At 53.8% G+C, this 17,475-nt stretch overlaps 7 protein-coding genes across 7 annotated transcripts; 4 read left to right on the plus strand and 3 right to left on the minus strand.

Moving 5' to 3' along the window:
* Window positions 1-415: 415 nt before the first annotated feature.
* On the plus strand, window positions 416-1,825 carry CKM354_001220300 (ornithine decarboxylase SPE1; the record flags this gene model as incomplete). The annotated part of the gene is made up of 1 exon (XM_044807720.1): window positions 416-1,825. The coding sequence occupies one exon, from the start codon at window positions 416-418 to the stop codon at window positions 1,823-1,825; it is 1,410 nt and encodes a 469-aa protein (XP_044663655.1).
* A 788-nt stretch (window positions 1,826-2,613) lies between these two features.
* On the plus strand, window positions 2,614-3,543 carry CKM354_001220400 (uncharacterized protein; the record flags this gene model as incomplete). Its single annotated transcript, XM_044807721.1, has 1 exon — window positions 2,614-3,543. One exon carries the CDS (start codon window positions 2,614-2,616, stop codon window positions 3,541-3,543), a length of 930 nt encoding a protein of 309 aa, XP_044663656.1.
* Window positions 3,544-4,118: 575 nt separating this feature from the next.
* Window positions 4,119-5,129, minus strand: CKM354_001220500 (uncharacterized protein; the record flags this gene model as incomplete). Its single annotated transcript, XM_044807722.1, has 2 exons — window positions 4,119-4,399; window positions 4,451-5,129. The coding sequence occupies 2 exons, from the start codon at window positions 5,127-5,129 to the stop codon at window positions 4,119-4,121; spliced, it is 960 nt and encodes a 319-aa protein (XP_044663657.1).
* A 1,784-nt stretch (window positions 5,130-6,913) lies between these two features.
* CKM354_001220600 (uncharacterized protein) lies at window positions 6,914-7,651 on the minus strand (the record flags this gene model as incomplete). Its single annotated transcript, XM_044807723.1, has 2 exons — window positions 6,914-7,074; window positions 7,132-7,651. 2 exons carry the CDS (start codon window positions 7,649-7,651, stop codon window positions 6,914-6,916), a joined length of 681 nt encoding a protein of 226 aa, XP_044663658.1.
* A 965-nt stretch (window positions 7,652-8,616) lies between these two features.
* Window positions 8,617-11,571, minus strand: CKM354_001220700 (uncharacterized protein; the record flags this gene model as incomplete). The annotated part of the gene is made up of 1 exon (XM_044807724.1): window positions 8,617-11,571. One exon carries the CDS (start codon window positions 11,569-11,571, stop codon window positions 8,617-8,619), a length of 2,955 nt encoding a protein of 984 aa, XP_044663659.1.
* A 724-nt stretch (window positions 11,572-12,295) lies between these two features.
* On the plus strand, window positions 12,296-13,207 carry CKM354_001220800 (uncharacterized protein; the record flags this gene model as incomplete). Its single annotated transcript, XM_044807725.1, has 2 exons — window positions 12,296-12,878; window positions 12,936-13,207. The coding sequence occupies 2 exons, from the start codon at window positions 12,296-12,298 to the stop codon at window positions 13,205-13,207; spliced, it is 855 nt and encodes a 284-aa protein (XP_044663660.1).
* A 583-nt stretch (window positions 13,208-13,790) lies between these two features.
* CKM354_001220900 (uncharacterized protein) lies at window positions 13,791-17,468 on the plus strand (the record flags this gene model as incomplete). Its single annotated transcript, XM_044807726.1, has 1 exon — window positions 13,791-17,468. One exon carries the CDS (start codon window positions 13,791-13,793, stop codon window positions 17,466-17,468), a length of 3,678 nt encoding a protein of 1,225 aa, XP_044663661.1.
* Window positions 17,469-17,475: the final 7 nt, after the last annotated feature.

Here is a 17,475-nt window from a genome sequence, read left to right on the forward strand (position 1 = left end):
CCTCGAGCAAGTGACTGACAGCGCGCGGCTTTAGATAGCCGGTGGTAAAACTGGCTCCCAACCGTCACCACGGCTTCGCCGACAGCCTTTAACAATTCCCTCCCACACCGAGATAGGCACATCCAAAACACCATCCCTCCACCACCACCCTCGGCCTGAGTACGACCCAATCACTCCAAGTCTTGTCTTTGAGTTGTTGCAACAACAACCTCACCCATCGGACGACACCACTCAGCTGCCGCATAAGAGCCACTTTGAAGCTCTTTCCCGCCCGGGGGAAGAGTCTGGCAAGCGCCATCTAGGAACCATCCGCCTCGACTTTGCACCTTTCAAGCCTCCCTAACACCTCTTCGGAGACCCCGGCAAACAACTTTCACCAACAATCAATCCTTTACCAGTCTTCGTCGACACGGGAATGGCACCTAGCGCCATTGACATTCTACCAAACAACTTCGATTCTCTGTCGTTGAAAAAGACGACAGACTACATCGATATCAGTCCCGTCTCCGACTACGATAGCGGAGCAGGCTTTCAAGATGGCGCAAAGAATGCAAGAGGAATGATTGGCGCTGCGCTGCAGCAGCACATTGACAAAATCGACACGGATGACTGCGATGCGGGCGCCGAAGATGCTTTCTTCGTCGCTGACCTAGGAGAGGTCTACCGCCAGCACGTCCGATGGCAGAAGCGTCTGCCACGTGTTACACCACACTACGCCGTGAAGTGCAACCCAGACACTTCGGTCTTGCGCCTGTTGGCCAAGATGGGAGCTGGCTTCGACTGTGCCAGCAAGGCCGAGATTGAGCAGGTCCTCGCTATTGGAGTAGCTCCATCTCGCATCATCTACGCTCAGCCATGCAAGACCAAGAGCTACCTCAAGTATACTGCCAAGACTGGTGTCCGGCAGATGACTTTCGACAACACCGATGAGCTGTACAAGATCAAGCAGATCTACCCATCTGCTGATCTTTTCCTGCGCATCTCGACCGATGACTCGGCGAGCTTGTGCCGACTCAGCCAGAAGTTCGGTGCTGCCATGGACGTTGTTCCAGACTTGCTGTCACTCGCAAAGGAACTCGAGCTGAACGTGGTCGGCGTCGCTTTCCACGTTGGATCTGGGGCATCTGATCCACTGGCATTCCGCCAAGCCGTCAACGATGCGCGATCTGTTTTCGACCAGGGCGCGGCCCTCGGCTTCGACATGCACACGCTCGACTGTGGTGGCGGCTTCGTCCCGGAGACTTTCGACGAGATGGCTCCGGTCCTAGCTTCCGCAGTCGACGACCTCTTCCCGCCTCACGTCCGCATCATCGCTGAGCCAGGCCGGTACTACACAAGCACTGCCTTCACGCTTGCATGCAACGTCATCGCTCGTCGCACAGTAGAGGACAAGCTCCTTGGCGGAGACACAAGCTACATGCTGTACATGAATGACGGTGTGTACGGCAACTTCTCGAGCATCATATTCGATCACCAGCACCCAGTTCCGCAAGTCTTGCGCAACAGTGATCGCGCAGATTGCTACAACTATGCTTTCAGTGGCGATTCGATGGTCGACTCCGGCTATGCGTCGGGCGAGGAGGACACCACTCTGTATCGAAAGCCAATCACCTACTCCGTCTGGGGCCCCACCTGCGACGGCATCGACTGCATCTCTGAGAAGTGGAACTCCAAGCACCTGGTCGACACCGGTGACTGGTTGTACTTTGAGGAGATGGGTGCTTACACCAAGTGCTCTGCCACTCGCTTCAATGGCTTCACCGACAAGCACGAGACCATCTACGTTTGCAGCGAGCCGGATGCTGTCGAGCTTCTGGATTTGTAATCATCATGGGTCGTGGATTAGGCTGTTCATAGGGAACGTCGATGATGGACTGGGCTGCGAAGTACACAGACCTCGATAGACTGGCGACGGACGAGAGCACGCTCTCAAAAGTATTTCATCAATTTGTGCATAGTGTTTAGTCTTCATATCATCTACTGTATGGACTGTTGCGTTCAATGTCTGTCTCCACGGGAGACCTTGCGTCCAAAACTCTGGCCCTGGCTGACAAGGATAGGCAATAAACCTTCCGGAAGATGGCTTTTGCAGAATTCAATCAGAGTCCATCATAACGTTATGGGCAGAACGGAAACAGAACCTCGTGTATTCCCGTCCAGCTGGACGTCGATGCGCAAGATCGTATTCCTGCTTCTTCTTCCGAGATGCCATTCTGTAGAAATCGGGCTCGGTTTGTCCGATACAAACCTGCACTCCACTCCCCATTCGACTCGGTGCGAAATTATTCTCCGAAAGCATTGTTCACACGGGCGAGCTTAATTCAAGCTGTATCCCTGGCGCTTCACGGAAGCTGATGCCGAGCATTACTGTATGCTTGTTGCTTGCTTGTTTTCTACCACTTGGGATCATGCAATCTCGCACGAGGAGCGACATAGAGTTCTTGTTGAGCTTGTTATTGAGTGTATTTACATCGACTCTCACGAGCTGACGTGCTCTTCCATCTTGAAAGAGTAGTCGTCGACTGCATCACGCTCTTTCCTACTCTGCTGACGATTCACTCGTTTACCACGCACGCTCTTTTAAACACCAAGCAGCAGACAAAAGTAGCGAAAATGAAGTACTCTCGCCACTCCCTCACCCTCCTAGCCACCGCCCTCTCCCACCTAGCTTTCGCCCAAGACAACAATAACAACTTCAACAACAACGCCCAAATCCCAACCACATGCTCCAATGGCTTCGAATCCCGCTCTGATACCGTCTTCCTCGCCCTTCCATACCCCTACGACGCCGTCATCCCCCTCGTCAGCGACTTCAATAACCTCAGCTGGGCCAATATCTCCCCCGTAACCCTCAATGGAACAAACAACACCCCCGGCACCGCTCGAGCTTTTTCTTTCGGCGGAGCTGACTTCATCCAGACGTTGCTGTCGTATGATAAACCGCCTTCTCCGGGGCCGTTTGTGGAGGTGCATAATTCCGCTCCAGTCACATTGAGTATCCCACCTGAACAAGTTGAAACTGCAGGCGGGAAAACGAATTTTACACTCTGGTTGGATAGTTTGAGGTTTGAGGTTGAAGGGGTTTGTGAGGGTAGGGCTAGTCAGGTTAATTGGACGGTTAGTCTTTGTTCGGATGGGCCGGATGTTGCGAAGGGGATGTTGCATATGGTTCATACGGGGTTTGTGGAGAATGTTGGGAAGTTGCTTGGTGGGGGGGAGTTTGAGGGGTGTGAGGCGTTGGGTGGGGGTGGGGAGAAGGAGGGTGGGGACAAAGAGGGTGAGAAGAAGGAGGGTGAGGAGAAGGAGGATGAGGAGGATGAGGACGAGGATGAAGAGGATGAGAAGGACGAAAAGGATGAAAAGGAAGAGGATGAGGATGAGGATGAGAAAGATGAGAAAGATGAGGATAAGGACGAAAATGAAAAGGAAGACGAGGACGAGGATAAGAAAGACGGAGAGAAGAAGGAGACGGGCAGCGAGGAGAAGAAGAAGCCATCGCAAAGCTACGGAGAGCCACCTCACTATCGAAGATGGGTTGCCTGAGTTGAATGTCTGCTTCGCGTTAGCTAAGAACTCTCGCGGATTGGAAGGCATTTTTTCGCTGGCTTCGCAGCGTGGAGGACATCGGTTCTGTTCAAAATATCCGGCTGGATGCAAAACGTGGAGGAAATCGGTCCTGGAAAACTTCCCCAAGCCCAATGGGTAGATCGATGTTCGTTATGGCATTCATCATTATCGAAAGCATTTATATGCAATGCTGACTCTCTAGTCGTTAGTCGTTAATTCTTGGCAAGACACCTGGCGGTGAAGCAACGGCCACCTATGCAGGGGCAATTGTCGTCCGAGCAGAGGTAGCGTTGGCCAAAGTTTGTTTGCAGCTGCCACATCATTGTTCCGAGCTCTTTCTCTGCTTCTTCTCTTTCGCCGTGTCTTGCCATTAAACAGTAAGGATGCTTTTCCACCCAAGCCGGACGCCGAAATCAGATAACCTCCTGCCGTTGCCAGCGATGTCCTCGATGTTCCGTGCAACGCCGATTGATGTCCCAAGCAATCTCTAAACGCAAACGACACGCCCGCGCTGTATTCAAGTCCAGATGACCACGGCCGGTTGTCGCAGCTCAGCCTTCGCTTTCACTGGTGCTGTACCGATTGCGGCCAACTCTCTTCCGCAGATCCCAGCTGATCTGCCGCCTGTCGTCGTATTTGCTCTGTTTCTCTGGTGCGACTTCGCTGGCTAGCAAGTGTCGACGCTCAGGCATGCACCCCTGTGCTCCGTTCCTCCTGCCACAACATGTCCACGAGTAGTCACTGAAGTCGTCCGGGCTCGAGCTCTCTTCTTCGGAAACCGATGAGGCGTCGCTGCTCTCTGAGAATGGTAGATCTCTGTCGCTAATCACTCCTGCTGCAAGGTCAGTGCTCTGCGGCAGCATTTATTGAACAGCGTACTTACCAGGATGGAAGGTACAGCATGCTGTGCTCAGATCGGCCCTCCGAACCATGTGTTTGCAATTCGAACACTCGACCAGTTCTGCCACCGCGGCGGGAGCAAGAGGGAAAGGAGTCGCGATACGCTCCGGGACCTCGAACAGCTCAATGTTGTCTCGGCCCTCCGGATGTATGACCAGAAGGAATTGCCGTGGTTCGTCAATGACCTCCTCACAGCCCCCCAGCTCAAAGCAGTTGTCGGGTATGTCTTCCAATAGGCTGTAATCGGGCAACTTGAGAAATTTGTGATCCATCGGCTTGACGAGGCATGGCGCATCTGGTCCAGCCGTACGCCGCCTCCATTCACGTCCATCCTGCACTTGAACGACCTCGAAGTGATTGCCCAAAAGTTGCTTGAAACGGTCTGTGCGGAGGATGTTCTCAAGTAACGTTGCCCTGTCCCGAGGGGGTTGTGACGTGTATCGGCGGCGTTTGAGGGTCAGGCACAGCACCATCTGCAGGCGGCGCAGCAAGTCGATGAGATGCAGCACGTGGAAGGCTTGTGTGAGGTCGTCGGTCGTTGCAGAAGCGATGAGTCTTACTCGCCCTGCCGCGGCGGACGACAGAGTCTCAGATTCAGCTCGTAACGATCTTGCCATCTCGTGGTGACGCAACTGGGATGGGACTGAAGGAAAGAGGCTCATCATCGACCATCAGGCCGAACGGCCTTTTCAATGAAGACGAGCATCGTTTCACGACAGGAAGACATCCTCCAGATGACCCTTCATCACACGGCGTCGAGTCCACCGCCATGATGGCTGGGTCTTGCTGATGCTCCTCTGTTCTCTTTTGGCGGTTCACCTGATGGAGCGTTGCAGCCAGAGTTTTGCGGTGGACCCATACGCATCCTACACACGCGCCGTACCGTGATACAACACATGGCTCCGCAACTGCCACTAGCACGGCCCGTGGCAGGGAGGCATCTGCAAAGCCAGGGGAACTACATTCGACAGCGCAGATTCTGGATCGAGATGACCCACGCTAACAGGGACATGCTATTGCGATGCCCCGGCGGGGTTGGTTCTAACAGATGCAAATCTTCGTTGCATAGTTGCATTGTTGCCATCTATCACATACAATGAGCCCGCTTGCTCAAGAGCAGCATTGGAGCCAGTACGTCAGGCGGAACTAGCGGCCCTGCGGCATAGCAGCCGGGCTACCATGTATAACTAGTGCAGAGTGCCATCGGCAGTTGTCGAATAATGCTCTGCTCATTTTGGAATGTATTGGCTCTAGCAACGAAGTGAGGGCACCGGCCAAGACTCGCGCTCCATCGTGTAGCGAATTCTCCTCTGTGTAGCCGCTCAGGTTACTAGCTACCGTAACTCCTGTGCGTCGGGGAACTTGTCGGCTGCTGGAAGTACACGCACACGCATGCACCAGGAGTGCAACTGCCCAAACCGAAATGTGATCCTCAATAATCAGCAAAACTATTCGCACCATACGGGTTGATTCAACTGAAGTCGATGAAGATTGCGCTAGCCATGCAGCGGACTCTGATAGTTGCGTTTCACTACTACCGCGGTGGCTCCTGCGGGATGGTCCGCAGTATATGGATCCTAGAAGTTCCGGGCACTTGGATGTACTCCTGGGAGCATGCGCCGAATAATATACCTCTATTGGCTTCGCGACAGGTGATCTCGCGCCTAACGCGTCTTCTGACCCCTGCGCCGGGTTGCACGAACGCACTTGTTACACCGCATACGGACTGCGCGCCTGGAGCATCGCCATTGCTGCTTATTGGAGGACAGGCGCGTCTGAGCCTTCTGCATCTTTGAGTGTGTGATCTGCCTGCTCGTGTCCGGTTGAGGCACGATAGAGTATGGTTGAGCATGCAGGCAGGGCCAAGACTCTGCGGCATCATGTTCCTGCTTGCTGTTCCAAGCCACTACTTGCTCTCCACAGCGTTGTCTCAGCGGAACTGAAGCCGGACTTGCATAAAGTCATGGGGTCGCGGGTGTAACCTTTGGATTGCTGTTCTCTCGACCGCCTTTTCGCCATCAATCCTGGTCCACAAAGTGCATCGCGGCATTGCACTTTGGCCATTCGCTTGGGAGCGCGCTTGTTGCACGGGCCGATGCATGAACGGGTTGGTCGCACTATGGAAGGACCACCGTCCTGGTTGTCCAATCTGGGTACGTGGTAAAGGCAGGTGGTAGCACTGGATGGTCGTGGTGTAATCCCAGCTGTTCACCGCATTCATCACGACGACGCCACTGCAGACCTTGGACCGTCACCGCCACATTCTCGACTCTTCCGCAATGCTTCCGCCTGACACGATGGCACCGTGTCATTGTCGCCATGATGTTGCAATGTTTGCAGTGCATGCCAGGTTCGTCGAGTTTCACAAGACCCTGTGGCCGCTCGCGGGAAGTGACATGAACGATGGGTCGTGGGCGTCATGTGAACCAGATTATCGAGATCTCACTCAAGGTTCCCAAGGTCTTTGAATGCGGCCACTTGCAGCGGATAGATGCCTTCCCCACACGCAGCCGACAGCAGTTCCGATCTGGTTGCAGCAAGTCCATTGGAACATGCCATCTCCGTTTTGAGCGTATGCGAAACCATAAGGAATCATGACTTTGTCGCCTGCGAGGGAGTTAAGGTCAGTGAGACTGCCGAATGAATTCAAAATGATGCACTAACCTGGATGATAGCTGCATCTCTCCTCACGATTATTACCAGGTTCGAAGTCCATTCGACAGTGCTGACAGGTCTCATACATCTTCCGCTTCCGAGACGACTTTCCGGACACCGGAGCCATTCCCGAATGCGTGAGCATTGGAGCTGGCATCAAGTATGCCGTCGCCAAGTCCATGGAACTCTGCTGTGAGTGCACCATCATCCTCAACAACTTCCTCAAAGCCCTCGGCGAAGCCATCTCAATCGCCTCGTCGATATCGTTCGGCTGCCGTTGCTGCATTCCTGCTCCCGAGGCTAGCATTTCGCAGTCGACGCCATGTCGATGTCGTTGGCGTGGTGTCATGACGGTTTTGGGAGAGACTGCTGCACTCCTGTTGTTCGCTTCGTATTCCATGTCCATTGCGTAGTCGTCCACGTATGTGGCTGCGGCTTCTGCTTCCTCTTTCTGATGTTGGTCTACTCGGCGAAGCCAACGAGAAGCTGGAGAAGAGGGGGCGTCGCCTGGGGTGTTTCGGTAGCCCATGATTGCTGCTCAATGGGTTCGAGAAGCTGAATCGCGATTGTGTTTCAGAAGCTCAAATCAAGAGCTTGTTGGGTGTCGACGATGTGATAATAATTGCTAATGCGATGCTACTGATAGCAATTCTATGAGAACGAGAGTGATGAGCATTCAAGAGTGCCTGCTTATCTGAGGGCGTGATAGTGAACGTCAGGGAACTGGGAACCTTGTGGACTCCGCGGTGGTCGCGAAGGCAACGCGTCTCTCGGGTTGCGAAGCGCGGTTTACCGTTGCGGTTGGCGGAACTCTCGCGTAAATTGAGCTGGAGCTGAGCAGAAGGCGAACATTTGCCGAAGTCAAACCTTATTTTGATCAGTCTTCACTTCGCATTTGAGCTGAGGGAATTAGGGCTTGCGTTGATGTCTTGAGCGTCAGAATGATTGACGAGAGTCGCTTGTTTGAGCTTGAATAAATAACTGAGAGGATGAATCTACCCTGCGATATTGGTCAGGCGGATAGCGGTACAATGTCGATGGACTGACGTCCATTAGCTCTTCAGACTTGTAGGGATTGTTGGGTCTTGTGGGTCTTTGATATACATCAGAAACGATATATGCGATGAGTATTCATGTCAAGAGCTTTTCGAGAGGGCGCGGTAAGCGCGGTCCTTTTTTGTAGGCGTGGGATGTATGGAGTTGTGGCCATCATTGATGACGGAAAGCTTGAAAATTGAGCTTGCTCGCACGAGTGCCAGATGCGCTCGTCTCCGACCTTTCGAGGTCATCCCAGTGTCTTCGAGGTCGAGCGTCAGCCCTAACCCTTCGCGGCCGGCCCAGTTGTCTAGAGTTGTCCGTTGACGGCATGGCTTGGGCTTCTTGGAGCTTCACCGGCATCCAAGACTTAGCTCCAGCTTTCCTGAAGTCGCTCAGACTTTGATGGCTTTCCCTTGGCCCATGGATTAGAAAGCTTTTGTGATCCTCATCCAGGACTCACATCAGTACACATCCAACTCCATACATGGCTCTCTCCACATCTCCCTTCACCATATACCAATCCGCCCTCCTTTCCGCAAACTCATACACCTCTTCCGCCGGAAAGATCCCTCGAAATCTCTGAGTATCTGCGATAATCGCAGCCAACTCTTTCGCCTGAGCCTGTGTTTTCGTAGCTTTGTTTCCTCCGCCGAGAATACTAGCCCTCTTTCCCTGAGCGTTTGCTGCAAAATAACTCGCTGGCGGATCGATGTGCACGAGAAATATCCCGCTCAGCTCCCTCAACGCTTCGTAGTAGGGTATCAAAGGCTTCTGGCGGAGAGTAGAGATAAATGAAGCGTAGTGATTAATATCGGAGATGAGTCTGATGGCACCGTCGACCGAGATTCGTTGGCGTTTGAAGTGTTTGCAGAGGGCGGTGAAGAGTCGAAGTCCGACTTCTTGGTTGAAGACATCGAGCATGTTCTTGTCGGTGCTGCCGACCAGCATGCCGGTATGACCGGAGACCATATCGACCACTTGCTTGGCTGTTGTGGAGGGTCCGATGTCGACTACGGGCGAGTCTGCGGTAGGGTTGAAATCGGTGGGAATTTGTGTTGTGGCACATATGTATTCGACTTCATCCATGAGGACGTCTATGCCTTTGTTGAGCCCTGCAGCAACGCGTTCATCGAGCATCTGCTCAAACTTCTTTTTGTCTTTGACCGCTGCGTCCAGGAAGTCATCGCGATCGATGAGCTTTGTGGCGATCAGCTCTTGCGAGTAGAAGACATCGATCATTTGCTGTATGAGATCGCCGACGTTGACGAGCTCGAGGAAGGTCACCAAAGGCTCAACGCCAACATGAGCAGTCGATCCTGCAGACACACCATCGCTCGACTTCGACTCTTCTTTGAATTTGCGCACTTCGCGAGGGTTATATTGGCCCAGATGGCCGACAGCCTTGTCAAAGCCGTTCCTAACGTGCCTTGTCCCAAGGATATCCAGCAGAGTGACAAACATTGTGCCACATTGCTTCTTAGCCTCTTCTCCTCGTTCGCCGCCAACCTGAACCATAAGTGCTGTACGTTCAATCGAGGCCTTCGCAATATGCGTCAGGTTCAGCGCGACCTCGATGCTGAACAGCGACTTGATTCCCTCTAATCGCGAGTTGAGGATTGCGGTCTTGGCGGCGAGTTCTGTTGTGGGCGGCTCTTGTGCCGGCGTGCCTGGCCGAAGTGGAGAGGCACCAAGAGCAGGAGAAGCAGGCCTGCCTCCAGTATATGAGGTGTCGACTGAGTTCAAGTCAACTGCAGCAGATGACCTACTTGCGGCATTGGTAGGCTTCGGAGTGGAAGTACCGGGAAACATATTGACTGGCATCATTACCACTTTCCTGAAAGAGGACAGGAAATCTCGCTTGGCTGCTTGTCGGTTGACGTTGGACATGAAGAACGCTTCTGTCGACGCTTCGTGCTCCGACAGCTCCTTCTCCCATCGGCTGACCTCTGCTTCTGCCTTGGAGCGGAAGACTTCGAATTCTTCACCGAGATACCGGTTCATGTCCTTCTCGAAGCACTTGACTAAGGTCCGCTTCGAAGCTTCTGCAAAGTCTGCTGGCGAAGCTTTGGTTGGCTTGAGGGCAGCCACGAGGCGAAGTGCTTGTCCGAACGCGCCTGCAACAGCCTTGACATATGTCTCATTGCCACGATTGAGTGCTTCTCTGAACAGTGTCGCGACGTATTCCAAGACCAGCTCTTCACACAGCCGGCGCCAGAAAGGTGTCAGTACATCTACCTCAGGTGGAAACGTTGCATCGATGACACCCGCCTGCTGGACCATGACCGCAGCCAAGCTATCAAAGAATCGCTGCGATGGGCTGAGATCCACATGGCCAGGCGCACAACCTTCCAAGCAGTCCAGTGGTTGCCCCAAGCGCCGCGTGCGTGCCATGATATCGTGATTTGAAATGAATGAGTCTATCGCGGCACTCCCACCGTTCAGCGTCACAAGCACATGTGCATAGCGATGCATGCGTCCAGTCACATCATCGGCTTGGTAGCCTTGCTCGAACTCTTTCAAGACAGCATTTTCGAAGACGCCAATCATAGAGTCGAGCTGCTGCTGGCGCTGTTCCCACCCACTGGCAAGGTCGCATTGAGCAAAGCGTTTGAGATTTCTGAGTATCTGAGCTTGCTGTTCGGGGTCTCGATAGAGGCGGAAGATATTTGCATCGGAGTGACCCTTTGAGTGGGCAAGATCCAAGTACAATGTACCTAGAGCACCATACACCTTACCAAACTCATGCCGTGCGTGGCCACGTATTGATCGCACACGCTCGAATATACGCAGTGCGGCTTGCGGATCTGCTTGTTGAATGGTTTGAGAAGGGGCAGCAGCAGCAGATCCGTTCAATGTCAATTCATCGAAGCCATCCGCAAGTGTCCCTCGCTTTTTCGGTGATGACTTGGGCGGAGGCTCAATTGATTTTCTGTACCGCTGCTCCTCGACGCCCGCATCGAACATGGTTGTACGTCGACCATCACCTGTTGTGCCATTTATGCTGCCTGTTCGCCGCGTCTCGGCACTCGCCCTCGCCGTCTGCGCCTCCGTCTGCCTCTTCATGGCTTCTTCCGCGCGCTGCCTGGCCTCCAGCTCGTTCCACGCGCCCATGGCGTGCAGCTTCGATATCCATCGTGTATCATCGTACACCATTTCCCGCAGTCTGCGAGAGACGCGCGCGAAGCGACACAGATCTTGCACCGGCAGATAGTCGAGGATGGTTGCTATGAGCTCTGCTGGCAACAGCGGCTTCGACTCCACCAGCTGCGTAGAGCGCAGCGAATTGAGCACATGGCCACTGGACCGGCCGTGTGTGCCATCGATCTGGACCTTCTTCAGGGCATCGAATGTCGAGGGGTTGCGCGAGTGCCGCTTCGAGGCTGTCGTCGTGGGCGTCGAGCGGCCGCTCATTCCGTCGACGTGTGCTGCTGTCCTCTTCGCCGGCGAGAATAGACTTTAGCAGTCTTTCGCAGCGCAATAGACTTTCCCACACGTGCTGTCGTGGCAGGCGTCGATGCTGATCCAAGTGACGTCGGTCCCTATTTTTCTGGCCTGGGTCTGGGTCTGCACTCTGCAATGGGCAAGGAAGTGGGAAGCCGACTGTCGCCGACGGCATCGCAACGCTGCGTCCGATCTGCATGCTTCACCCACGCAGCACACTTTGCGTGATCTGCCCTCCGCGCCGCGATCTGCCTGCGCTCCGCATGCCGCCAGACCAAGGAACAGCGCACGACCGCATCGTCGCTTGCATTCTGTCTTGGGCAGGCCGTTGGGCGACGACGAGTCGGACTGCTACCCAACACTGCCGGCACTAGACTGCCTCTCCCACCTCGACATCCGTCACAAAAAAGCCTGCGCTCCGCGCGCGCGACCAGCTATCCATGTGCTACTCGATGGAGCATCACGAGGACCAGTCGCACCATTGCAGTGCACGCCAATGCACACTTAACATGCTCATCGCGCCGTGTGCCCGGTAGGTGTTGTTCTCGCCCTTTTCCTTCGCTGGCTGTTGCCACTACTCTCGTGCTACACTCGGTCGTGCATTGTTACCATTGGCACATTGCTTAATCAGTAATATCCCCACTCTGTCCTGTACAGTCCGGAGACAGCGAAATCGATATCCAAGAGCTTCAGGATGTGCTGGCCAACGAAAGTCGACGAATATCGTCCTCCTGCCCCACGCTATGTGAGGACGACGAGGAGATACAGCCGGACCTATTCACCATCTCCTCCACCAGTGCGCCGCATAGAGCGAACATACATACGAAGAGCGCCCGAGCCATTACCCCCTCCGCCTCCGCCGATGAGCCAGCTCCCTCCACCACCTCCTCCACCGCCCATGTCGGTCTATCCTCCTTCTACCAAGGCCCCCTCGGTTCCTCCACCACCTCCAGCTCCATCTTCGAAGCCGCCGTCCAAGGCCCCTTCTGCAGCTCCGCCCGCTGAGGATCCGCCCAAAGAGCCATCTCAGGCGCCTTCCAAAGCTCCTTCGAAAGCACCATCGAAAGCTCCCTCCAAACCTCCAAGTGAAGCTCCTTCGAAAGCGCCATCGAAGCCACCCACCGAAGCACCCTCCAAGGCGCCGTCCAAACCTCCAACCGAAGCACCTTCCAAGGCTCCATCAAAGGCACCTTCCAAGGCTCCGTCTAAGGCACCCAGCGCTGCCCCCTCGCAAGCGAAGAGCAAGGCGCCTTCTGCTGCACCGAGTGGAACAAAGGGTAAGACATCGGCGAGTGAAGCTGGGTCAAGAAGGTCCATATCTAACTACATTGAAGTCGAGAGCGAGTCCGGCAGCAGCAGAGCAAGCTCTAGCAGCGGGTCCAAGTCTGGGCCCAAGTCCCATTACTCTATGCATGAGAAAGAAACCGAAGTACGGCGATACATGCGACCACGAGACGATTGGGAGACATATCGTTACGTTGATGCTCCTCCACCTCCGCCGGCTGTCCGAGATTACAGCAGAAACAGGAGTGTGAGTGGTCGACGAGACTACGGAGGTCCACGAAGCAGCTTTGACCGGGAACTGAAGATCTCGATCAAGCGATGATGGATCTTGCCGGCTTAGGTTGATGACAGAGGAGCGTGGCTGCTTCTATTTCTTTTCTCTTCCGAAGCTTGTGTTTGCTCCTTAGATGCACGCCTTTTACTTGACACATACTTCGTACAGCGAAGCGTTTTTGCGACAGCGACTCATGCGTGGTTTTGACGGCCGAATTTAATGAGTCTATACTATAAAGCACTGTACTTTTAAATCTATACTGTGCCTTTCGCGCGTATGCACCAATTGTCGCACCAGTACCACGCGCAAGCCGCTCGTCAGCAGCAAGTCTCACATGCTAACCCGACATGTGCGACGATCACTCCAAATGATGACCATGAAGTTGCATGTGATGATGGAGAAGCGATGGCTGACAACGCCACGTGGCTGAGCACCGATTCCTTCCCTCGTCGAGACCTCATCGTCACAGCTTCCGTGCCTCGACTCGCGACCAAAATCAGAACTTGCGACACCCGGACACATCCATCACACACGCGACACCTCTGGCAATATCCACTAGTCCTATCACGCGATCACCTCGGAATGCAGCAATAAACGAAACCTCGCAAGGAAGCAATGTGCCTGCACGAGAATGGCAATTCGCGTCTTCCTCCGCGATGGACCGCAAAGGGCCATCGCCTTGGCCACCGATTCTCACGTTTTGATCTTCCGACATAGCCCTTCAACTTCTGGACAGCAGACTAAGTACGGTTCTTCAACATCTATTTCCGAGTCCGGAACGCCGCGATGCATTGTCGAATTCTCTCCGTGGGGAGAGCAAGACATGAACGGGTACAGAACCCTGTCTTCACTGTCAATTCAAGGAACACTGGGTCTGGTCACTATCAATGGTGATGTTTTCCTTTGTGTTGTGAACGGCAGCTCGAAGGTCGCAGAAGTGAGGCCTGGAGAACGAGTCAACCGGATCCTGAGTGTGGAATTTCACTGCCTAAATTCGAGTCAATACGATCACTTGCTGCATGATCAAGTGAACCCATTCCCTACCGATCATCTCGATGCCGACGGCTTTGATCATGGAGGTCACCGGGAACCTCTTCTGGAGCATCCATGCATGGCGCTGAAGAAACTGCTCTCCGGAGGGACGTTCTACTACTCTGCAGATTTCGACTTGACGAAGAGAATCCAAGATCGACCTGCTGAAGCGAGCACGATTTCAATTGACAGTCTGGATGCAGGTTTTCTTTGGAACACGTACATGATTCAGCCACTTGTCGACTTTCGAAGCAGATTGAGCAGGAGAGAAAAGGACGCGCTGGACGCGAGTAGAATTTTGACGTCTGCAATCAGAGGGTTCGCCGGAACTGTTCCTGTACCACCTTCAAGTTCACCTGCGAGGAGAGAAAATCGAGGGTTACCTAGCAACATGACATTGATTTCGAGACTTTCGTGTCGCAGAGCTGGCACGAGGTTCAATGCACGAGGTATTGATGACGACGGCAACGTGGCGAACTTCTCTGAGACAGAGACGATCTTCACGACGGACCACCTCTGTTTCTCTTACGTCCAATGCAGAGGCAGCGTGCCCTTGTTCTGGGAACAGGCCTCTGGTCTTCCAGGTCAGCAGAAAATTACAGTCACAAGATCCTCCGAGGCAACACAGCCAGCCTTCGACAAGCACATGCAGCGATTGTCCGAGACGTACGGCGATATTGTGGTCGTAAATCTGCTCAGCGAGGAGAAACCACAGGAGTTGCAATTGACAAGACAGTACATGCATCACATTGACAGTTCTACTCTGAATCACCATAGCAAGGGAGCCGAGTCAGAACATCGACATATTATTCCGGTCAACTACGACTTCCATGCGGAGACGAGGGGACCTAATGGGTACGAGGCCGCAAGCGGGATCAGGAGGTGGATTGAGACTGCTGCCCGCGCGTTCGAGTACTACCTGTCTCAAGATAGTGCAGAGCTCATCAACGAGAATGGCAAGCAACACTCAGTACTTGGACAAAATGAGATTTTGAAGCAGGCCGGAGTGTTCCGAACGAACTGCCTGGACTGTCTTGATCGCACGAATCTGGTACAGACCATCATTTCGCAGATTGCGTTTGAGATCTTCTTGGAGCAACAAGGCGAGCACAGACCGACTTCGGACTTTTGGGCAAGGCACGGCATGCTGTGGGCTGACAACGGTGATGCGTTATCTAAAATATATGCTGGAACAGGAGCTCTGAAGTCTTCGTTCACCAGATCTGGCAAGATGTCGTTGGCGGGTACTCTGGCCGATATCAGGAAATCAGCTCAGAGATTCTACATCAACAACGTGGAAGACAAAGGTCGACAGACGACGATGGATATGCTGCTTGGTCGTTTGGTCGGCCAGACTTCCGTGCATCTGTTCGATCCGATCAATGATTGGGTGATGGGAGAGCTGAATCGCAGAGCTCCAGAGTTTACCCATTCAGAGAAGATCAACATCTGGGTTGGGACATTCAATCTGAATGGAAAGACACATGGCATTGAAGAAGATCTCAGCCCGTGGCTGTGTCCCAACGTTGAAGATGAATTCAAGGCTCCAGAAATTGTAGCTGTGGCCTTCCAGGAAATCGTTAATCTCGACGTCAATCAAATCCTTTCAACGGACCCGGTTCGACGCTCGATGTGGGAACAGGCTGTTCGCGAGACACTGAATTACAAAGCCAAGAAACGCGGTCACGAAGAATATGTGATGCTGAGAGGCGGTCAACTGGTCGGAGCCTCACTTTCTGTCTTTGTCAAAGCCAGCGTTCTGCCAAAGATTCGGAATGTTGAAGGCGCTGTGAAGAAGACCGGCCTCAGTGGCATGGCTGGCAACAAAGGTGCTGTGGCCATTCGCATGGAGTTTGCAGACACTTCGATCTGCTTGGTTACTGCCCACTTGGCTGCTGGTTTCGGGAATTACGACGAACGGAATCAGGACTATCGCACAATCGCATCTGGCCTGCGATTCCAGCATAATAGAGCCATTGATGACCACAAGACAGTCATCTGGTTCGGTGACTTCAACTACCGCATTGGCCTGGAGAATGAGCGAGCCAGAGCGTTAATCAAGAAACGAGACTTGGGCCAGCTGTACGAGAACGACCAACTCAATTTACAAATGGTGCATGGGAAAGCGTTCCCGCATTACTCGGAGCAGACGCCGCAGTTTTTACCCACGTACAAATTTAATATCGGTACGGACGAGTACGACACTTCTGACAAGGCACGAATTCCAGCCTGGTGCGATCGAGTGTTGACCAAAGGCGATAACATCAGACAGCTTTACTACGACTCGGCACCTCTGCGATTTTCCGATCACAGGCCCGTCTGGGCTCTCTTCTCCTGCACTGTTAGTGTCGTGGAACAAGCGAAGAGAGATCAAATCAGCAATCAACTGTACGCCAAGCGTCGGGCAGTTGTTGGCAATCATACCGCAGGAGCGACAGCAGATAGCGACGATGAGTCTCTCTATGGGTATGAATCGATCGAAGCGGGGCTACCACCTGCCAGCTCTGACAAGAGGAAATGGTGGCTGGACAATGGCATGCCAGCAAGGTCGACAGTGCAGCCTCCCGGCGCCGGCCACGTCCTGAATCCTGCCAGACCTTCGAATCCTTTCTCCGCATCGAGTGAACCTGATTGGGTCAAAGTTGAAAAGCCCGGATCGACACCACCTTCGCGACCTGCGAGTCTGTATAGCAATGCGAGCAGCACTGTGCAAGGCGGTTCACTTGCTGGCCAACTTCAAGGCGAGATCGTGCCTAGGAAGCTCCCTCCGCCACTGAAGCCCACGCCACCGCCACAGCAGGTGAACAAGCCAGCCAACATCGATGGCACAACAGATACCTTGGCTCGCAGTCAGTCACTGCAGTTCCAACGCAAGCCTGCTCCACCTCCAAAACCCTCCAAACCTAATCTCCTGCGAACAACTTCCAACACTTCTTCTACAGCAGCCTCGGTGAAGTCTGTCCCTCCGCCGCCCGAACCCAGACGGGCGAACAATACCCCTACCAACACTACGAGAAGTGTGTTCCCTCCGCCACCGATTAGAGCTAATGGCGATACAGAGAAACGTAGTCAAGCCCCTTTACCTCCACCGCCTAGGAAGCCTGTGAAGACGAATTCGTGGGGAAGTGACGTATCTACAACGAGGAAGCCAGTCAGTTTACCTGGGAGTCAGGAGAAGCCACCTGCGCTGCCTGCGCGGAAACCGACAGCGCCGATTATGGATGATGATGAGGAGGGTGGTGGCTTAAAAGGTTGGGAGCCGTTGAAGCCGACTTGATGCTTGA

The sequence above is a fragment of the Cercospora kikuchii genome (genome assembly GCF_019650295.1).
Source record: "Cercospora kikuchii DNA, contig_00009, whole genome shotgun sequence".
Lineage (NCBI taxonomy): Eukaryota > Fungi > Ascomycota > Dothideomycetes > Mycosphaerellales > Mycosphaerellaceae > Cercospora > Cercospora kikuchii.